Source organism: Calidris pugnax, unplaced genomic scaffold (genome assembly GCF_001431845.1).
Source record: "Calidris pugnax isolate Ruff unplaced genomic scaffold, ASM143184v1 scaffold181, whole genome shotgun sequence".
Classification (NCBI taxonomy): domain Eukaryota; kingdom Metazoa; phylum Chordata; class Aves; order Charadriiformes; family Scolopacidae; genus Calidris; species Calidris pugnax.
Window position 1 is genome coordinate 765,340 of NW_015090976.1, and position 23,360 is coordinate 788,699.

Consider the following 23,360-nt stretch of genomic DNA (forward strand, 5'->3'; position numbering starts at 1 on the left):
CTCTGTGAGCAGCCACGCTCTGACAAACAGGCTCCTGTCCTCTTGTGAGGAGAGCACCTCAGAACGGGGGCACCATACTTCATGGTGGGCGTGGGTTAGGCCGAATTGGCCTATGATGGTGACAGATGCTCTCCTCCTGCTTCTCGCTCCCAGGAGAAAAGGAGGAGACATAAAAAGATTTACAAGGTTAGAAGGAACTAAACTACTTTAATGAAATATTAATAATAAAATGAGAAAAAAATGATGAAATGGATACAATATATACAAAACTGTATCAGGCTCCCAGGATGACTTCACCGGCGGGCACTGGGGTCCCAGTCTGGACTGGACTCAGTGACGGATGGGAACTGGGTTCCAGCTCTGGAGTCAGGAATGCTCAGATCGGGATCAAAGGCAGAGAAATAGACAGAGTCCTCTTTGGATGTCACACATTAAAGGAAGAGCGTTGACCCTTTGATCCCTCAGCTTTATACTGAGCATGGGGCAGATGGGATGGAACACCCTGTGGGTCAGGCTTGGGTCCCCTCTCCTGTCCCCTCCTCCCCACAGGTGGGACCCCTCTGCGCTTTTCTGTTTCCAACCCTCTAACGGGGCAAATAACGAAATTGGCTGCCCTTGGCTGTTACAGCAATAAGTATAAGCAGGAGCTTCTCTGCACACCGTTCCCTGGCATGAAGTACAAACATTGGTCGTATCACTCTAAAAGAGAACAGTTTTCTCCACAACATGCTGTTAATTCCAGAGAGTTAGAAGAGGCTGAAGAAGTAAAATTACTGAACAGAAAGTCGGTTCAAGTTTCCCTCAAACCAGGACAATAATTTCTTTCAAAAATAGCTTACATGCCTTGTAGAAAACAGAGCAGGATTTCCTGATCAAAACACAAAACTACCAACATGTCATGCCTTTGCCTGTTCTTGATTAATTTTTTTTTTCATATTTGAAACGTGAAATTTAAGAGCATTTTAATGTCAGATGTCTAGAATGACTGTGCTGTGCCTCACGCAAGTAACTGCCAGCTTCTGAAAAACCAGTAATTGTAATGCCCTTCTCTCCTTGCAGTAAATGGATTTAAGTATTCACATGGCTGGGTAAATTAGGCTGGGTAGATTATTCATACATTGCTGGTAGAGATAGTAAATTGTTGCTATTAAAAAAATAAAAAAAGCACTGAAAATCTTCACAGTCCTTTAGCCAACAGTAGTGCAGTAATATGACATAGCTGAATTTGGCAAGGCACGAGTAAGTGACTTCCTCTGCAGGGTACAGTGGCAGTGAGAATTTGAAGGATGTTTGAATTGTTTTTCTAATTTTGCATGCAAATATTGGCATTGTGTGATACTGAATACCTTCAGCACTTGTGCAGTAGGGATTACTTTGCTATTGGTGTGGCTTCTGTGAAACTAAGGGCGGGATTTTTTGATTACGGTCTGCTGGATTTGGTTTGAAATGCACATGTTTTATTTGCAGAAGAGTCAAATATGAATTTTAATTGTGTTCCTTTACTGCTTTGTTATACTTAAAGTTTCCATTAGTTTTGGAGTGAGCACTTCAGATTTGTTCTTTTTTTTAAATCAAGTATTATTATTATTTGATAAGCATACCTTTCTCCTCAGAAGTAGGAAATTGCCTTACCCTCGAAGCAGAGTTCATCTTGTCCAATGTAACCATGTGCAGACCAGGTGTTGAGCCTAAGCCCCCTAATTCCAACTTTTTCCTAGTCAATAAAGAACGATGAGTAATTCTGGAGTCCTTTGTCCCTCAAATCTGTCTCAGAATTTTCACACTGAAAATACCTCCATTCAGTATCCAGAGTTGAAATAATGATGTTTGTCTAGGTACGAAACCATGGCTGAAAGGAGATAGGATGAACACCCTCATGTAAGTGATAGTCAATTCTTGGTGCTGTGACAGTGGATTGGCACTGTTTTTATGAAAATGCAGTGTTTGACAGGATGGAATGGGATACTCTGGGGTGTCCTGTGGATTTACAGTTTCAGTTTCCAATTTCAGGGAGGAGAACATTGCTACTATCAGGGAGAAATTCGAGGAAACCCTGTATCATTTGTTGCCTTGTCAACATGCCATGGATTACAGTAAGTCTAATGTTTTGTTTTTACTGGCCTTTGCTTATTAGTCTTTTAAGGAAAATAAAGCCATTTATAGAAAAATAAATGTTATTTATTTTCCTACTAATTTGTCACCAATTTTAAGTACTCAACAATCTTTAGAAAAAATGCATTTAATTTGAACCTTGCAAAAGCCTTGCTTGTTTTCAGAATTCACTGAGAAAGCAGTCAAGGTTTTTTGTTTTGTTTTGTTTTTTTAAACTGAGTCATATGACAGTGGCCAGGTTTTGCTTTAAGATAATTTATTGTAGAGAGAGAAGAGTAAAAGTACCTGAAAACATCCTATTCTACAAGAATAAAAAACACTACCAGTATTGACATGAACCATTTGGAATGTGTGTTCTTTTCGTGTTGCTACAATGATGTATTTTATCTTTTCTACTCTCTTTACAAAGGAAATTGTCAGTTAAGAGTTTCTCTTGTCCTATCTATTTTCTTCACAGAATTGCTGACTTTAAGCAGTGTGCATGGGATAATACCTCTGATATAGTAAAATCTTGGGCAATCTGCAAGAAAGGATATAAAATTGTGCAACAGTACTTTTTAAAAAGTACATAATTTTTGGTGATAATGTAATTAAAGTGTCTGTTATCTGAAGGCCACATGGAGCTGTGTATTGATTGTATGGCTTTTGGACCTGACTATTTTTGGCACTATTGAAAGATGCTAGTCAGGTTTTCAGAACAACCAAGTAACTTCAGTGGCTGTTGAATCTGGGAGTTACGGGGTCTCAGCGCTTTTGATACTGAGATCAGCTTGAAAAGTCACAACAGCAAGTGAGCCTGGGCAGAGATGGCGTGAGCTTTTCCTTTTTCTGAGGAAGCAGGGTTTAGCTGATGGAAATCTTCAGCTCATTGTCTATCTCCAATTTCTCTGCAGTTTTGGTTTCGGCCATATAAGTACACATATTGAAGCAGCACCTTTCTTTTATATTTGTATATTCTTTGTTAGGAAGGCGGAGAATGCATGCAGAAGGCCTGTCATCCTCGCACTTGTCTGGTTTACAGCTGTGTTTATCTCTTTTATGATCAAGGTTGAGCAGCTCCAGAAACCTGAGCCCAGTTTCAGTATGGACAGTGAGCCTAAAAATAGTAGCATCCTAATGCATCCTGTGCCACTGCATGGCTTCCATTAGCAGTGATCCATTAGGTCTTGGCCCCTGCTACCTCCCAGGAGAAAAAGCAGAGAGGAAGGAGAGCCTGCATATGTCCTTTCCTGCCCTCCTTTTGTGAGTTTCTTCTTAAGTCTGACCCTCCTGCTGCTTTGTATTCTTAAATTTCCTGATACTCAGGTTGGCCCCTTCTAACACAGTTATGTCATGAAAGATGCATTTTTTTCCCTGTATAATTCTCCCTTGAGAGGGATCCTTCTCCCCCCTCCTTCCCCTCTTTTTCTCATACAGCAAAGTTTCAGCACAGTTACCCTTCACACAAGATGCAATACGAAGCTTACTATAGCAGGCTGGGAATTCCAGCATCCAGTATGAGAAAGTAATGTTTTCCTGAGCTGTATTAAACTCACATTCTCTGACACTGCATTTCCATCATTACAACTAGCTCCTCCACAGTCAATTTTAAATGCAAAGTAATTACTAGAAACTCATGCTGACAGTCAGAACTCCTTAGTTCCAACCACGGTTCCCAGTGTCTCGCTGGCTCAAAGGAAGCTGGGGAGAGTTATCTTCTAATAAGGTCTGCAGAGCAGGAGCTTTGCTTTTAGGAAGTGCATAAAACAGAACAGATCCCTTTAATAGAATAACAAGCTTCATATTCCCACAGTTCACACTAATCTCCTCTCTTACTTATTAGTACCCCTAGATCTCCTCCAGTAACAGCAGGTTTTTTTATGCATGTGAGAAAATGTTGTGGTTTTAAAATCATAAATTATGAGTTCTTCGGTTGATAATGTCTATGTTGTGGTCTTCCTTTTATTAGTTAATTTAACTGGCTGACAGAATACTTAATATTTAGTTATATAATAACTTAAATAAATATAATAAACTTAAAATATAATGATATAAATACTTAACATACTTATGAATTTCTTCTCTTGCTGACTTTGAAAAATGTAGCTCTGCAACCTGAAGTCCAAGTGAGCCATTTTGTTTGGATTTCTTTTGTTGTTGCCTGTGGGACAGGCAGTAACCAGAGTTTCCTATGAGTTAACACAAAAAGCTTTGAATGCGAACCAGATTGGTTGCTGGGAGATCAATAAGCCATCGGGGGCAGGGCCGGCAGCACTGGGCTTGGGCGAGTGGCACGGACGGCAGGTTGGTCTGTGATTGTGCTGCCCACTGGTGGTGAATGGAAAAACTGCTGTTATTGCTGCCAATGAGACACCGCTACGGATTTGTTTGTTTGAAGAAGATTTCACTGAATTTTAGAGTTGGAAGGGACCATAGAGATCATCTAGTCCAACTCCCCTGCTGAAGCAGGATTGCCTAGAGCTAGAGCATGTTACTCAGGAGCATCCAGGCGGGGCTTGAAAATCTCCAAGGAAGGGGACCCGGCACCCTCCCTGGGCAGCCTGTTCCAGGGCTCTGTCACCCTCACTGTGAAGAAGTTTCTCCTCATATTTGAGTGGAACCTCTTATGTTCCAACTTGTGCCTGTTGCCCCTCGTCCTCTCACTGGGAACCACTGAAAAGAGTCTGGCTCCCTCCTCCTTCAACCCTCCCTTGAGATACTTGTAGGCATTGATAAGGTCTCCCCTCAGCCTTCTCTTCTCCAGACTAAAGAGTCCCAGCTCTCTCAGTCTCTCCTCATAAGGGAGATGCTCCAGTCCTTGAATCATCTTTGTTGCCCTTCACTGGACTCTTTCTAGTAGTTCCCTGTCCCTCTTGAACATAACAATTCAGGTTTTTGAAATGGCCCATGTTTTGCTGTTGCTCTCTTCTCTGACATGTCTGCAAGAGTGTGATTTGTTCGCCGAGCACTGGGCTATCGAAGTTGGTTGGAAAAGAACTCTGAGTGATTTGAGGGGGCAAGTCACATCTGTAGGTTCGCCGTGACTGTTATTCTTGTCACCATGGAGTGACTTGATGAGAGGTCGGTGCCGCTGGGTGCAAGAGTCGCACGAGACTCGGCACTGGTGAGGCCTCACCTCGAGGGCTGTGTCCAGTTTTGGGCCCCCTACCATAAAAAAGACATCGAGGTGCTGGAGCGGGTCCAGAGAAGGGCGACAAAGCTGGTGAGGGGTCTGGAGAATAAGTCTCATGAGGAGAGGCTGAGGGAGCTGGGGGTGTTCAGCCTGGAGAAGAGGAGGCTGAGGGGAGACCATATTGCTCTCTACAACTCCCTGAAAGGAGGGTGTAGAGAGGTGGGGGTCGGTCTCTTCTCCCAAGTCACAGGCGACAGGACAAGAGGAAATGGCCTCAAGTTGCACCAGGGGAGGTTCAGGCTGGATATTAGGAAAAATTTTTTCACTGAAAGGGTTCTCAGGCATTGGAATGGGCTGCCCAGGGAGGTGGTTGAGGCCCCATCCCTGGAGGTGTTCAAAAGCCGGGTTGATGTAGTGCTGGGAGGTCTGGTTTAGTGATGATGCTCCTTGTTTGTTGTGTGGGTGTCTATTTTTGTCAGTGAGGTTGACGGTTGGACAAGATGATCTTTAAGGTCCCTTCCAACCTAGAAGATTCTGTGATTCTGTGATCAGTTTACCGTTTACTGATGGCGCTTCATTTTGTAGACCGTGCTTAAGTAAAATTGCAATTGGAGGGAAGGAATTTTTTGACCGATTCACAGCTTCAGGATATTGCCCAAACTCATCTTATTCCCAGGCAAAGAAGCTTTCAGCAGGTGCTAGAATATTTCTTTTAAGCTGCATAGCCAGTATTTATTTCTAAAGAATAGGCACAGGTAATTTGAAAGGTGAAACAACAAATTGTAGCTGTACTGATGGTCACACTTGCTGTATGTTGAACAGTCAATAACCTGCTCTGCTCCCGTGAGTGCTACCTGGTTAACCCCATACGTGGATGATATTAAGAGCCGTGTGCTCAGCAATAGCTGTAATAGTTTACGAGCTTAATATATGCTTATATTTCTTAATAGTCAGGAAAAGAATGACAGCATTTTACAGACTGCATCTGGTCCTGTGCAGAACCAAAATCAATTTTGCTGATTAAAAAAAAAAAAAAAAAAAAAGCAGCTGCATAAGAAAAAATAAAGGAATAAAGGTATCTGGTTTTGTTGTTTATAATTCCGGTGGGGATTTTTTGATGCCTGAAAGTTTGCTGAACAGTAATCTAGATAAATAAATAATCTTGCTTTCATGCTGCTGGCGTGTAGTATGTGCCAAGTTTGAACTTACAGCTCATATTTATGTCCAAGATTAAAGCTCTTAGTAGTGGCACTTTGAAAGGGTCATGCTGATATAGCCTAATCCAAACCATGTGTGTGTGCCACTGCGATAAAGGCAAAATTATTTTAAAATATTGCTGATTTGGTTGAAGATCAGAATGGTAGTGATATAAGAAATGCCCTTTGGTTTTATGCTCTTACAGAGTAATGTCTATTGCAATGCTTTCTTTTAAGGTGCAATTCTACCACACTTGTGCATCCTGCATTGTGTTAAAGACAAAACCCCAGTACACTCTTTACATAGGTAAACTTACGGTAACTTTTAATAGAAAACATCCTTGCAGGAATGTGTTTGCTGTACATTCGAGTGGTAACACAAAAGCATCTGGTGTTACTCTCACAGACTAAGGGAGCTTTAGCAGTTCAATTTATTCTTCATTTAAAGTAGAACTGTGTGTTAGAATTTAATATGGAAAATTGATGATTGTGTATGGGCAAGCAAAGTGATGGATTTTCTGAGATGCACAGCAGTGTGCTTGTCATGAATGACCTTCAAATTTCTGTGGTTGAGAAGATTTGATGCCATTAAGAGCCCATGAGTACTTACCCAGAACCATGGGTATGGCAGAATGCTTGGTCTTCTCTATCCTTCTTCACCACAACCCCTTGGAAACCTGCCTGATTGGGTTTCCTGTCTCGTTGTCATGAACATCATATCATGTCCAAATTGATATAATAATGCATGTAGCCATTAATTTTTCCTCAAAATAGAAACTTAAACAGAATCAATTTAAAAAGAAAATACCATCTGTCATAATTATTATTGCTGAAATGTCCAAACCAGCCCTCTGTGCCCAAAAGATCCCATTATGCCCTTTGTACTTGGCACTATATTAAATTACTGAGGAAAGAGTTAATCAAAAGCATTAAAACCTAAGGATCAATTCAATTCAATAATATTTTTATTTGGGGGAAAGCTGTGTGCATGTTCCATATTCATGTGTTCCTAAAGACAGGTCCCTTATTTGTTGCAGGTCGATCTCTTTTGCATGGGAGTGGGGGCTCTGAACTGGATTTTCAGTTGGCTAAATTAGCCAATTTTTGTGGTGTTTATACATGTCATAGAGAAGCTTTGGGGAAGAAAGAAGAGTCTATATCACCACGGGAGTGAATGTCTTTCTTTCCAAAGTGAAGAAATAAAAGACTGACTCAGAGTTACACTTAGTTCCTGAGAACAATTTTTAACTACTTCCTTTTCTAAACATTTTTTTTTTAAAATATACAAACTTCTTAAACTTACTTCTATGTTGCACTAATATTTGTTTATTAAATCCCTATTTACATTTCCTGTTCTTGACAGTGGGATGTTCTATGATGGAAATCATACTTACCTTATTGAGCCAGATGAAAACTACTCTTCAGATGTAAGTAGAACTTGTCGTAGTTTTGCAGTGTAGTTTGTTGAACACCGAAATTCATGGGTACAGGGCAGGCATAAGGCTCTGGGACCAAAGAGTCATCCCCTCATTCTCAATTAATTTACCTCATATGTGAGTCCCCATCAAGTAGAGGGCAAAAGTAGACGTCCAAACTTTAAGTCTATCTCCAAGTGTGCTCAGCCGCTCCTGTTGTTGTACTTAAATATTCCAAGTAGAAGATGATTAACTGTGGCGTTAATCATTGCATCATAGTTGGGAAGAGGAGAAAGGTTGAGAGTAATGGTGCATTGCACTTTGCATGTTCACTGGTGTAGGTCTTGGATAACAAGGACCTTTGGAACTGTCTGTTTAATGCTCGTGAGATGTATTAGTTTATCTGGATTTAATACATGAAATTATTTACTATTTCAGGATGACTTCCATCTCCACTCTGTTTACAAATCCAAGTTGTTTCAATTTCCTTCGGATGACCTGCCAACTGGTATGATTTTTCAATATTCATTAATTACTGGATTTGGTCTAAGGCCAAATTTGTTAATTGTATTTGATAGATAATCTTCTCATAGTATATTGTTTACTTGTATATCTCTTTCCCCGATTAAATAAAAAAGCACTGAAAAAAAAATCTAAAGCACTGAAAAAGAACCCGAATTCAATGAATCAAACATCTCCTAGACCTTCATGTTGTGATGTATGTTTCTCTTAACAAGCCATATGGTCTAGGGGCTGCGGTATAGCCTGGTAGTTGTAGAAAGGAAAGGGCTGAGGTAGCCTATGGATGAAAATAAACCCCACTCATTGCCAGTGGTTGATAACTTTTCATGGATTTTCCCTATTTTGAGGTACAGGGTGAGTGCCATGGTGTGAGCAGAAGCCTGGGAGACAAGAATTTGCCACGTATCTTTGCTGTTGAGTGTCTCTCTCATCTCCAGTGCTGCTCAGCTCTCTCACAGCACTGTCATCCTGCAGGTCACACGTTTCAGTACAAGGGAATTTGGAGGCAGAACTGGTTTCAAGTGCTTGAGGTGATGAATCCCCACAAGCGGTTTATATTGTGTGCGGAAGGAGAAGAGTTTTTAAAAAATGAGCTATTATCTGAGGGGTTGGCCTGTTAATTGAAGCTAAAAGTGCAGTATTTATGGCATATCCCCACTCTGTCAAGGATTTTCCAGTTTTACAGATGCGTTTTCCTCTTCTACAAAATACACCCTAGATAAATAAAACTGTCCTTCGTGGACACTGTCATTTTGGTAGAAACCATCTTTAGACTAATTTCTTCAGGACAGTTACAGTTGTTACAAACTATTCTTGTTATATAACTATATAAAGTTACAAACTAGTTGTGTTACAAACTATTTGTCCTATAGTATCTATTGGATCTGGGATTTCACGGTGCTGGGTACTGCACATAGAGGGGTCCTTCCCTGGAGCAGTGTGTGCAGGTTTGCTAGTTGTTAAGCAAAGTGAAATCATTCAGAGAGCTAATGAGAAAAAACCAAGGGAAATTGCTACCACTGGGTCACCTTGATTTAAATTCTGCAGAAGGAATCTTTCAGAGTCTAAGCAGAACAGTATCCCGGGTTGATGCCTCACGTCCTCCGCTGGTGGTTGCCCAGGAGAGGTGGAGGAGGTGTTGGGATGGAGGGGCAGCACAGAAGGCTCATGCAGCACAAGATGTTGACATCTGTACCATGAAGCTTCCTATGTTCATACATCTCAGACACGTTTCGTGGTTGCTCCCTGTACTCATGGAGATGGTAGCATAATGAGAACAATTTATTGAATACGAGGCCAAATAATAAAGTGCATCTTTTATCACACCTTCTTTAGGATGTGTCATTTAAAAAGTTGGAAATAATGCAGCCGCTGCTGAGTTTAAAATAAATCTTCTGTCTCAGGTTGTTAAAGTAGAAAACTGCTAGAGCAGTCTTAGTAGATATCTTATCAGTTGTCTTATAAGATTTCCTAATAGTGAAATTGTAAGTTTTCAAGATTTTGGAATAAAATTATTTTCTGCTTTTAAAATTATGAAAAGGAATTAATTGCAAGTATAATCCACCAGTCTGACCTGCACCAAAACTTCCTGATTTTCAAAAAACCTATCAAAATAGGACTTCAGGGTTCTTTGGGGTTTGCTTTTTGGTTTTTTTATCCTCACATCAATCCAAATATGCTTGTATGGTTTTGATTCCACGGTAGACAACAAGTTGCTGGCTGTGCTGTAGGAAGCCCAGCATGTGACCATGGAAGATGTTGCCATTAGACTGAATTAGAACCACTAGATTGGAGAAAAGGCTGAAAAAGAGGTTTAATTGTGCAGTGGTAGTGGTCTTAATTATACAAAGATTTGTGATGTGGATAAGAGGTATAAGGTGCTAATATTCTATTGCTTTATGTTTAGGATCCCTTTTATAGAGAAATTAGCTTTAACTCACAGTTTGCTCTCCCACATGCCCATGCTTATTTCTGTAAAGCTCCTGAGAAAGGTGTTTATGAGGTTTGTAGTTAAAGTTTCAGTGGATGTAATGGAGTATATCCTCACTAGGAAGGATAGGTTTTCTTTAAACAATATTTGCAATTATTTTCCAATAGTATTGTTGTGATTTTTTTTTTTTTGGAAGTATTACGGCAGAATCATTATTGTTAATAGCAAGCACTGTGCTAGGTTATGTCATCAGTATTTCTTATATTACTTATTATCCCATAATTTATTGATCTGCCCAGCCTAAGGAGGTCTTTTGTGATTTCAAGTTTTTCTTCTTATCTTTAAAAGAATCTGTGTGTTAGCTGAGATTTCCACTCATAACTGGATGTATCATCAGCTTCAATATTGATGTTAGGAAAAAAAGTCAAGTAATAGGGATTACTCTGTCGGTGATAGCAAAAGGACACACTATTGTACAACAGTTCAATAGCTATGGACTTTTTACATTCTTTAGCGCCTTGGATATTAAAAAAAAAAAGAAGAAAGAAAGCTACTGCAGAAAATTATTAATCAAACTGTACTTTGCAATGGTCTGAGGCGGTAATGAGAACTTTAAATTAGGAAAGTTCAGATGGATATGCCTTGGATATTAAAAAAAAAAGAAGAAAGCAAGCTACTGCAGAAAATAATTAATCAAACTGTACTTTGCAATGGTCTGAGGCGGTAATGAGAACTTTAAATTAGGAAAGTTCAGATGGATAACTTGGCACGATTAGAGCATTTGACTTCATAATTCAGTAGACCTTATTTTTTCTCCCAGTCGTATTGAGGCATATAGTGCCCTGGCAAGGGCTTAGACAACACCATGTTATTGAAGGTGTTGTTTTCAAAATACTGCATAACAGACATCCTTTGCTTTTGAGTTCACTTGAAAGACCTGTAGATGTGGTGCTTAGGGACATGGTTTAGTGGGACTGGACAATGCTAGGTTTATGGTTGGACCTGATGATCTTAAAGGTATTTTCTGTGATTCTGTGATTTCATGAATCCTCGTTGTACTTTTTGAGGTAATATGTTCCCATCAGAGGTTTCACTACGCTTTCTCAGCGATCCCCATTTCCTGTCATTTTGCTGGTCATGACCTTTTGCCTGCGGGTCCCTGGCTGGAAGTGCACCCCACATGAATCCATCCCTCTTGTGAATTACAGCGCTGCGTTAATGTGTGTGAACATTAAGGGCTGCATCATTCCCCTCTAGAGATGTCTGACTTCCGACGGTGGGGAAAAAGATCGCATTTGCTGGAAAAGTAACCTGAGACCCTATATCCATATTGTATTATTATGTTTTTTATTGAAAAGTTGTCTTTTTACCAGTTTCATTAACCATGATAGAAAATCTAAAATCATAGGTTGAGAGCCAGTTATGTGGCACTAGAACACAAAATAAATTAATAAACATATGTAAAGCATGATCAAAAACAAATTTGTAAGAAAATTTTCAAGATTCAGTTTCTCATCATTGCGAGCTTTAGAGACCACAGGTCCTTAAGCAAATATAGCAACACTTGCATGTGATTTAATGGATTTTAGGTCCTTTTTGTAAAGAAAATCCTCAAGTGCACTAGTGTGACCAGGAAAACATTTTTAAGCAAAAGGCCTGTGATTGTCCAGGACCTTCTGTAAAAAGATCTCTGCAGACTTCACATATCAAAAGGACAGCAAATTTGTCTCTGCAGACTTCACATATCAAAAGGACAGCATAATCCCCGAGATTTACCCAAGACAATACCAGTTAGTCACACTTTGCTTTCCTGGTTGGATTTTTTTGTGTCAGTAACTAGCCAATCCTGGTTAAGATTAGCACTTAGAGAATCACAGAATGCTATGGGGTTGGAAGGGACCTCTGGAGATCATCTAGTCCAACCCCCTGCCAGAGCAGGGCCACCCAGAGCAGGTCCCACAGGAACGTGTCCAGGTGGGGTTGAATGTCTCCAGAGAAGGAGACTCCACCACCTCCCTGGGCAGCCTCTGCCAGGGCTCTGCCACCCTCAAAGTGAAGACGTTCCTCCTCATGTTGAGGTGGAACTTCTTACGTTCAAGTTTGTGTCCATTTCCTCTTGTTGTGTCCCTGGGCACCACTGAAAAAGGACTGGCCCCTGGTAATGTTTTGTCAGACAGGCAATTCAGCATCTTGCTTTAAGGTTTTGCTGATATGGCAGCCCTGTCCTATAAGCATTGGTTTCAATCCTATGGTTTGAACCCCATGCAAAAATTGCACAGTTAATGTCCAACAGGTGGGAGGTGGAACTGTGAGAAACTTTCCAGTCTCACCAGGGAAACCGAACTGTTTTGTTTTTTTTTTAACAGAACCAAAAGTTGTGTACAAAGGTATGTGAACTGCAAATCCCTTAATTTACACAGCTCCTATAGTACTGACTCCCTCTCTGCAAGACTGATAACATCACTCTGGAATACTGAAAGCAATTTTCAGTCCCTGGAGACTGATAGAATGTCCAAAGATGGAGAAAGTACAAAGGAGGTGACAAAAGACATATTACAAAAAAATGCAACTGCAAGCATTTAGTTTGCATGTTTCAAAGAAAGATCTTCTTGGGGTTATGTGAATAGTAAACATGTTTATAGAAGATAAAGAGATTTCTATTGTCTAGAGGAGACTGAGGCAGAGGCTATGAATCTAAAATAAAAGATGGAAAAATACTTATTGGACACTGCAAGGGGTGAGATCAAGTATTGTCTTCTGCTTATAAAGATTATAAACGTGTCCCTTTCCGTGAGTGGCTATTAATAGATTTGGTGAAAGGGATTTGGCAAAAGAATAAACTACTTGATGCTTATGATTATAGATTTAAGAAATTAAAGACACAGTGGGATTAGCAGGGAGGAATATTGTATTGATAGTGAGCATTGCCAAAATCTTACAAGGTTTCTTCCAACTCTTAACATATTTTACTTTGTGAATATAATCGTCTTAAAGCATTAATTCTGCCTTCCGTGCTCCTCTTATTAATTTTGGTGTCTATTGCAAGAGCTTTGTGAATGCCTGCTGGATTCCCAACAGTGTGATTCACTCCGTGGAAGCACTGTGCTAATAATATTCCATGCTCGGTGTTGGTGCAGTTCTGGCGTGGAACATCTGCTGCGCTTTCTGCAGCGTGACACCCACAGATCATCTGTCTCAGCAGACCCAGATTATCACTGGTAGAGTTTTTAATAAGAACCCTGTTACTGGGAAGCATCTGTAACATTGCCTCCTTCCTAGCTGGAAACTTGAAAAAGGGAGTTGTTACTGCATCTGCTGTCCTGGGGCTTGAGGGTCACTAGTTGTTGGGCTACATCCTTGTGTGTACATTCAATGTATTTGCCTATGTTTTCTGCTTAGAGTTCTGGCAAACGAATGCTACGTCACAGAAGTTTGTTGTAAAGCCAAGACACAAAAGAAGTAAAAGGCAGGTATGTGCCAATGTGCTTGTTTATAAGTAACAGGCCATCAAGTTTGTTTTGTGTCTGCTGGATTGATTTGTCCAGATGGAGTCCTGCTGCTGCTGCGGGTTTGGCATGAGGTCTATCTATCAATACAGCTGTTAGAAAAAGAGGTATCTAATGTTGACAAAACATTGATGGGTTCTCGTGGACATTGCTTACCTGAAGAATTATAAAATTGTTAAACACTGCTAAATTGCAAATTAAAAAGTAGCTAAAATATTTTCCCTCATTTTGAAGTATAGAGTTTTATCAACAGCTCCCAGTTAATGAAACATCTACAAGTATTTTTATGTTGCAATGGTGACAAGTAGGTACTTCATGTCACTTGACTTTGATTGAAAATAAATATTCTAAACTGAGAGTTCATTCCCTGTTTATTAAAGTGGGGGAGCCACTAAGTGCAGGTGTTTTGTCTGTACCCTGGAAAGATCGCAGCACTTCTTAGTATTATAGGAATGGGGCTCAAATGATGGTTTAGGTCAAAATAGAACCTCTCAGGGGGCTGAATAGTGCAGGCAAAAATGAAATACTGAGAGTGGTGGGAGGGGAAGATGACTTTTAACATCTCTGACTAATGTGAGCCTCTTGGAGGCAAAAGAGAAGTGAGAAAACATTGGAGAAATTCCAGAAGTCATTCTTGAGGGTCTTACCTTATCAGGTGGCTTGCTGCCTTTCTGTAAACTAGCCATTACTCTGTATATTTAAAACATAATGATGTAATAACTCTCCTGGAAAACCCGGGAAAACAAGGACACCGTGAAGGAGCAGAGTCATAAATGTTTCTAAATGCAAAGTAAGCATAACATGGAGGTGAGTACTGCCTTCACTGTATTAATCTAGCACACAGTCTATTTGGAAAAGAAAGTTTATAGCTGACACAACCCATTTTTTAGAGATATAGGTCCCACTGAGGATTCTCTTTAAAAGAAGCTAAACTTGGGATTAGATGGGTTGAAAGACTTGGTTTCTTTGTTTAAGGTCACATAAATGTCCTGGCAGAGGTGAAAGAATTTTTTTTTGAATGATGCAACTAAGCACCAGAAGTTTCTTCAATATCTGAAACCAGAATTAAGACAATAGAAAAGAATGTATGTGTGAGAAGTGTGGTTTCTGATGCTGTTTGTAGTTCTCAGTTACATTCTCTTTATATTCTGTTAGACTCTCTTACAGTTGTACTCTCTTTGTAGGTTCATCAGATTCCACGTAAAATTGAAGAGGAAACAAAATACATTACATTCCCTTTATATTCCGTTAGACTCTCTGACAGTTGTACTCTCTTTGTAGGTTCATCAGATTCCACGTAAAATTGAAGAGGAAACAAAATACATTGAGTTAATGATTGTAAACGATCATCTAATGGTAAGACTGACACACTTCAACATCTCATGATTATCACTAACATCAAATTGTCTTAATTGGTCCATAAAGATAACAATAAAGAACAACATATGGCCAGAATAAATTCAGTATGCCCTTAAGAGAAGAGATTATGGTCTCATTTACCATTGATGAGGTTGCTTCTGAATTTTGGCAAGATAATTTCACCAAGAATGTAACCAGGCCTGGGTATGAGAAGGAAGGGTGATAAATTAAAGCTTTGTGTCATAAAGTAACTGATAGCAGTGTGACTTAAGCTGATGATTTTTTTTTCTGGCTTTCTTGAGCACTTGTCTTAGTTATAGCCACTCAGCAATCAATAATGCAGTTATTGCAATTGTGCAACTGCTGTTGACAGTGGGGAGATTATGATACGTCCAAATCAATACAGAGAAAATAATTTTGTTAAGCTTGTATACTTCTCTGGGAGAACATAAATAGGCTCTTTAATGTGGTGGAAAGAGACATAATAAAATTTAGTATTGAAGAAAAAACAGGTTCATTGAAGTGGGAAAAGGCACAGATTTTGTCAGAGAAGATTATTAATAGTCAATGAAAGGAATATCAAAGGAAATGGTGAATTCTTCATCATGTGCAGTCTTCAAATCAGACAGTGTATTTCTGGAAGATGTTGTGGTGTCAAACACAAACAATGGGATTCCATCTTGAAGTATCTGTATAAAGCTCAGAGACTGGTGATGTCCCTCCAACTAGTGACATTAGTTGATTTTGTGGTCCTTTATGGCTATAAAATCAAAATATATATATATATACATTTTATGTACTCTTTCTGTAACATGCAGCTTCTCTCAATCAATACCCAAACAGGCAGAATTAGGCATCAGAATGTAAAAGGAATGTGCCACTGTCCTTGGACAGCATACTCCTCCATCAGCTCAGTTTGGTGAACATAGCAATAAATTTTTGGATTATAACAGACAATACTGGATGCAGAACTCCCTAAATTGGTGTCATTGTGTTGATCCTGAAGACCTGAAGCCACAGCTTTCCCCTTGGGGACCTTGTCTGTCTGGGCTGATTCCCCCCAAGGACAGTATTTCTTAATTTTGGTTAGCTATAGCTACTGTGAGAGTGAGTCTACTTAGGAATTTATTCTCTGGAGCAAATGCCAGTGAACATCTGTGATTGAAGAAGCCGAGTGATTTCCTCCCGGGAGAAGGAGGTGTCGTGTGCTCTGGGCTCCTCTGGTTCCCCACCGCCTGTGTGTTTGGGTCACTCTCTGGGTGTGCAGTAGATGCAGCACACCAGTGTGGAGCTGACACCCCCCAGAGTCACAGCCATTTTCACTCTTCACCCTCCCCAGGTGTTCCCAGAGGGAGCAATGAACCTCTTTGCTTCTTCCTCTGGTCCGTGGAGCCAGCTGTGTCCCACTGGTCCCCCAGGGCCACCCACCCCTGCCAGGTGCCCTCCTGGCTGCCCCGTCGGCTGCTCATCATTCAACCATCGCTTCCAGTCAGGAACAAAGCTCTTAAGACCCAAACATTGAAACAGGATTATAAATTAGTACACAGAAAGCATTTCTGTAGGATGCTTAGAGAAGCTGGAGGCCTAAAATTTGAGCTTTTAGTTGCAAATAGAGACTTGAGTAGTATACTTATTTCCCTTTGTTACTGTGCTTTGTTTTCCATTTATTTTGTAGCTTTTTCATTTCGTCCTTTCTACATTTTTTACCTTCACAGTCTTGTCTTTCTGGTTTTTATTAAGTGTAACATCCTCATTTTTGGTGGTTTTCCCCTGTTCCTGCTTGAAAGCATGCCTTTCCCATCCTCTGGCTGCTGGATACTTCTTCCCACTGAAATATCCTAACTTCCAGAGAATATGGGCAGCTTTCACTCTAAAACTAAGCGTTGTGGGGCACAAGGTGGTTAAACATATCTGAAAATCTTGGTCATTTTGTCCTAAACTCTTCTGAGATCATTGTGACCTTCATACCCATGGTATTTTTTTCTGCAGTTCTGTACAGCGTTATCTTTATAGCACTGTATTCTAAATGTCAGTAAAGGTGCTGTTGCAGTCTGATTGCTGAAGTGTTTTAAACCAGTTACTGTGGCGTTATGGAATGTGAGATTGTACATGAAGAAATAAAGAAGATCGCTTAAGAGAGAGAACTGAAAAAAAAAAAAGAAGGAAGTCTGATTGATAGATTAAAATACAGATGGAGGCACTCCTGGGGTCATGCCTCTAAAGAAGTCTCAACTATGGAAATAGTGCTGCTAATTTCTGTATTAGCATTTGGAATTAACTTAAAAATCACCAGTAATAAAGATAATGAAGAGAGTAACAATATGTTCCTGTTCATATAGCATTTTTCAGTAAAGATCTTAGAGTGCTTTCCAAACAGGAGTTAATATAACAGCTGTTGTAAAGTATATTAGTAATGTGCATTTCTGAGCAATTTTCTACTATTGTTTATTAGCATTACATTCAGCAGAGGAGACCAAACTTTGTGCAGGGCTTTCACTGGTGATGTAGCTGCGTTTTACTTCGTGTGTTTTTGGAAATGGAGCTTATTTTTCTGCAGTGTGTGTATGTAACTTGTCTCTGTTTGTTTTGCAGTTCAAAAAGCATCGCTTGTCAGTCGGCCATACAAACAGCTATGCTAAATCAGTTGTGAACATAGCAGATCTGGTAAGTATCGCTCAACTAAATGTTCTTTTACATGTGAGATGGGTCAGCTTCCACTGATAGATGTGGGAGTTGTCAGTTCATGGGATACCTAATAATAGCAGATCGCCAATTTTCATCTAGAACCACAGTCAGCCACCTATAAAGCCTTTTTCTAATGCAAAGTTGTAGATATTTTGTGGCTTAAAACATTTAAGTATCCTGCTGGATCAATTCCTTTAACCTGAGTCTTAAAGAGCACATTAGGTAGGACAGTTTTTAACACAGGATCCCTATGTTGACAATTGGAAACCCAAAAGACAATCTGAAATAAGAATGCACTAAAATTTCTCCAGAAGTAGTGCATTTGAGTAAATGAGGTAGAATAGGGACATACAAGTGGATTATGTATATAATATATACTCGTGAAAGTATCCGGTATGGAGTATTAACCCCCAGCATTGAAAATATGACTCTTTTTTAGTGATTCAGCCAGCTCAAGGTTAAATACTCCCATAGAGGTGTATCTGTTTTTATAGATCTCTATTTGGTATAAGAACCCTCGTGTATCACTGGGACGAGCTGGACGTTATAAAAGACCCATTAGTTCTGTAGAATTTTTTTAAAAAATGCCGTTTCTCTTCTATGTATATCTGCTTGTGTAGGACCTGCAAGGGATCTCTCTGCAGGCTGAGAGCTGATTGAAGAATTAGACCTAAAATTTAGGATTTACTTCATTTTCATGTTTGTTGGTTTTGAAGGAGATATTCAGTTATGTAAAAATGCAAGCTATTACAAAAAAGGGGTAAAACTCACCTTTATTCTATTTGACATAATATATTTGTTCATTCTGTTAATGTACTAGATATATCAAGAACAACTTAACACCAGGATAGTATTGGTTGCCATGGAAACCTGGGCTACTGATAACAAGTTCACCATATCTGAAAACCCCTTGGTGACCCTGCGTGAGTTTATGAAATATAGGAGGGATTTTATCAGAGAGAAAAGTGACGCAGTTCACCTCTTTTCGTACGTAACCTCGTGTGATGTTTTATTACTGGCTTGTGTTCTTTCCTTGGGGGTTGCTTGTCACAAGTGGCTGATGCATCTCTTTTCTGTTGTATGTGTAGTCCATAATAACCCAGACAGTAATGTTTCTGATGGGGAAGTGGAAAAAAGTTAATGCACAATCTGCCTGCCAGTGCCACTAGAGGTTTGACTCTCATTTTAGTTTTTAATGTACTAAGCCTGAGCTGCATGCGCTGGAATCCTTGGTTATTCTCAGCAATTACCTGCTCTGCAAGCGCAGCTGCCTGGAAAGGGATGCATGGTTCCACCTTGGAGGTTGGCTTCTTCGGCACTAGAGCATGGACAGCCCTGTTTTATTATTCAAAAGCAGAACATTGGTTTTGAAACCAATGAGGTTTCCTCCTTAAAAAGCACTATGGCTTGCTTTCCTTTGTTGGATGGCCTGCATGCTGCAGGATTGCTGTTGTGTTTCAGATCCTCGAAACAGTTTGCTCCCTGGAGAGACACGTGCTATATAGGAAGAATCTGCGAGGAATGTTATTTTCTCTGCATCTCTTAATTTTTTTGGAAATAAAATTGATATAACAAAGTACATCTACAAAAATAGAGAAGAAGCTCATGGTTGAAATTTTTGATCCACGCAAGGCAAGCCAGATCAATTGCTCTGGAGTCCTTATCCCTCTCTGCTGACTGTTGGAGGAGCCTATATGATTGGCTTAACCTAAACACCTCATTTTCAGATGACTCTGGTAGGGTGCCAGCATACCCAACCCCAGTAGCCAGCCTCTCAGAATTTTTGCACATACTTTATACTGTCATTGGCTTCTGTCATGAATAGAGCTAGTAAGATCTGCAAGTGTTGCTTGCAGATTTTACTTTCTCTGTGTCTCAATCCTTCATCTGTAAAATGAGAACCAGGTTTTCTCACATCCTTGTGTATCTCTGGTGATGTTTTAAGGCCTTTGGGGGAAGTCTTGTTCTTTTGAATGCTTGTGGACTGGCTAGGGCAAAGCCAGCTCTATGTGCCCTGGGACTGTGGATACCCCTGTAGTGCCAATTCCAGTGCTGTCCCTACCACCACCACCACTGGTGTCCAAGGTATTGCATTCACAGACTGTTCAGAAGTACCAGTTTCTGAAATTGTGTCTGAGAGAGAGACAAGAGACGTGGCAAAGTTGGGAGGTGAGGCTGGCTGGTGTGCTGGTACACAAATGAACGTCCCATTTCAACACAGTGCATTGTGTTGTGTCTTAATGTGTTTCTGTTTTCCTTTGAAAAAACCCGATTTGCTGCAGCTTGGATGGATCGGTGCTCTGGAGCGGACCAGAGTATATTTTGTCTCCAGTAACTGGCAGTCGTTCATGCTGATGTGGTCAGCACCAGAGAGATGATTAGATTTAGGCTCACGTTGCAGCTGTCCCCTGGATAAGACAGGCTGCAGTTCCCGGGAGTTTTTGCCTATTTCTGCAGCAGGGTGCCGCTAACGCCGCTCTCCTAGAGTTTTGCCACATCAGCATTGCCCAACTAGACTCTTGTCTTTTTAGTCTTAAAGTCTTTTAGTCTTTTTTGGTCTTCCGTGCCTTGGCAGTATGTCAGCCTCTCCCGCGCTCTGGCGGCAGCACGTGCCAGCAGAAGTCACTTGCTGCAGTAGGATGCCAATTAACAAATGGCCGGGGAGATTCAGGTGGTTAGGCAAAATAGTCCCCTTATGCTTTCTTATGTTAGATAGTGTTATGGTTTGAGAAAACCCATGACAATCTATTGTTGTTTAGACAATTATTCTGTCACCCATTGACCCCTCCCCACCCGGAAAGGGGAATTGGGGAACACAAGGAAAACACAAGGGTTGAAATATAAATAGATTTAATAGACTAAAACTAAATAGTTAACAACAATACTAAAGGACCAGTATTAATCCCGATACTGATATAGGATATACAGGAATTATACTCAGCCCATTCTCTCAGCAGGAAGCTGTGCGCTCCCCGCAGGGACAGCAAATGGCGGACACTGCCAGCGCAATGGCTTCAGGAGGAAGGGAAGGCCTCAGGGCTCCGGCACCGGGGCAAGGGGTTGTCTGCACCCACTGCCATCAAGGGAGAGCCCCCTATGCAGCAAATTCTTCTAATTTATATTGAATGTGACATTCATGGTATGAAATAATCCTGTTGGCCAGCCTGGGTCAAATGCCCAGGCCTTGCTCCTCCTTGTCCCTGCGCCTGGCAAGGCTCGAAAGCACTAAGACCTTGAATCCCACAGAGCCTGGCTGGCTATAAAGTAAATATTTTCACAAATTCAGACACTAGAGTCTTCTAGAAGTGCAATTTTCCCCAGCATTAGAAGAAAAGTTAGTCCTGTGTCTCTCAACCCAGGACAGATAGTCTGGGAAGGAAGAAGGGAGATGGTACACCCTTTGTGGAGATAATTTGTCACGTGAGGTTTGTGAGCGGTTATCTGGTTTTCCCTTTTCTTTTTTTCCCATAGTTTGCAGGGTAGTGGTGGCAACCAGCAAATGCCAGTTTCTCGTTTGGAAGTCAGAAGGGTAAATACTGGGATGGATAGTTGCAAAACTCCTGGACTGAGCAGGGTAAACTTTTTTTTTTCTTTTCCTTTTTGTCTAAGGGGGAGCCGGTTTCAGAGCAGTCGGAGTGGTGTAGCCCACACTGGTGGAATCTGCTCCTTGCTGAAAGGCGGAGGTGTGAACGAGGTAGGTGGTGATACTGGTATGACCAAAAAAGTGGTGGAAATTTGTCTGCACAGAATTTATCAGTGCAGACATGTTCCTCAAAATATCTTCCTGCTTCTTTGCTGATGCAGACTTTTAGTGCAGCTTTAGAGAAGGGATGTCTCAATGAGGAGTGATGAGTGAATAAAGTTAGATATGGATTCAAATACACTTTTCAGCAGATTCTGCAATATCCTGTCATTCGTACTTGCAGCCACAATGACAAGAAAGAAACAGACTTTCTCTTACTTAACTTGTCCATAAGCCAATGTTTAGTTTTCCTCCCTTGTCCGTTATCCGGCTGCTCTGAAGAACTCTAACACTGTGTATCTGATTTTGCCTTGAAATGGGAAAAGCTTCACTTGTATCTGAGATACCTGTTTGTTGCTAATTACTCTTCCTACCTTGCTTGTTTCTTTCAGTTTGGAAAGCCAGACTTAATGGCGGTTACCCTGGCACAGACTTTGGCCCAAAACATTGGCATTTTCTCAGACAGAAGAAAACTTCTAAGTGGTAAGGTTGTTTACTTTTTTACTCTGTCTCAAGAGAAAATCCTAAAAGGTGGAGGGTCTTATCAGTGTCTCTCTGATATGTATTTTTCCCCTATGTTTCTAACAATGTTGGAGTATTTTAATTTTTCTTGTAATAACAGAAGGAGAGACTTACATGTCATCAATTTTCCTCTGTTTAAATGCTGTGTTATCCCCTTGCCCATAATTGCTGGCAGCACTGGTGTCACCGTTTCCTTAAAAATAAATCACAAAGGTGACTGCCACTTGTGAAAACGGTAAGTAATAGTGGCGGTTCACTTTCTGATGGCTGAGCAGAAGGGCAGAACACGGATTTGGAGGGGAGGGAGGAGAATGCAACTGGTGGGCAGAGACTCGTTCGATAAACTGATGTTCATGTATTGCAGTAAGGCCAATCGCAGAAAGAGAAATATAAAAGTATATGTGCAAGGCATATGTACAGAAGTAGACACAGGTCATGGGTCTGAGGGCGGAGGGCTGGGACCAGGGCAAGGCGGTGCCAGATTTCCCCAGTCACATTAGCATAGTAGTAGAAGTGAACTAAAAAATAAGTAGAAGGGTTAAAATTATTAATTTTTTTTTTAACTCTAAAAATTTGGAAATCAGATACCGTGACAGAGGAGAAGGCAGGAGAGCTGACTCATGATTGGCAAGTGCTGGAGGCTGACACTGCAGTTTCCCCTAACTTCATTGTAAGAAAAGGAAAGCAAGACATGTTTTCAAAGCTCAGGATTGCGTAGAATCATGTATAGTTTTTGAAAGAAAATTTGTTAGTGTGAAAACTGATACACTTAAACTAAGGTGTGCAACAAACTGCCAAATTATTCTTTTCAACTTGTATTTAAATATGAAATGGAATTGACTACAGTGTGGGTTTTGTGATTAAGAAATGTATTATTTTGTACTCACAAGACTCAAGATGTAATTTATTTTTTTCCTTGTTAATGTCAGGTGAGTGTAAGTGTGAGGACACGTGGTCTGGATGCATCATGGGAGACACGGGGTAAGGCATTTCACGAGAGGAAAGTCATGTCCTTCGTACAATGACATAAATGTAAGGTGTGAAAACATTTGCCTTTTGTAGGTCAGCACAATATTTTCTGTGAATCGTGTCAGTAAGGTAGCAGCTGCACAACATATGTAGCAAAGACACTTTCAAAGAAATGTGAGAACAAATGAGTTAATTAGACAATCTGTGAAGACTTTTGGGGACTGCTGATTTAACTCAGAAGGCACAGGGCTCAACAGCCCGGCCAGGTCATGGCAGAGAAGCAGGAGCAT

The 23,360-nt window shown here is 40.5% G+C and overlaps 1 protein-coding gene across 1 annotated transcript in view; it reads left to right on the forward strand.

Moving 5' to 3' along the window:
* The window catches only part of ADAM22 (ADAM metallopeptidase domain 22), a 141,111-nt gene that overhangs the window by 77,049 nt on the left and 40,702 nt on the right, over window positions 1–23,360 (forward strand). Inside the window, exons 4-13 of the mRNA XM_014952947.1 lie at window positions 2,011–2,093; window positions 7,784–7,847; window positions 8,274–8,343; window positions 13,687–13,757; window positions 15,075–15,149; window positions 17,745–17,816; window positions 18,658–18,824; window positions 21,447–21,531; window positions 21,972–22,062; window positions 23,031–23,082. Coding sequence (XP_014808433.1) covers window positions 2,011–2,093; window positions 7,784–7,847; window positions 8,274–8,343; window positions 13,687–13,757; window positions 15,075–15,149; window positions 17,745–17,816; window positions 18,658–18,824; window positions 21,447–21,531; window positions 21,972–22,062; window positions 23,031–23,082 — 830 coding nt within the window. The remainder of the gene's footprint in view (window positions 1–2,010; window positions 2,094–7,783; window positions 7,848–8,273; window positions 8,344–13,686; window positions 13,758–15,074; window positions 15,150–17,744; window positions 17,817–18,657; window positions 18,825–21,446; window positions 21,532–21,971; window positions 22,063–23,030; window positions 23,083–23,360) is intronic.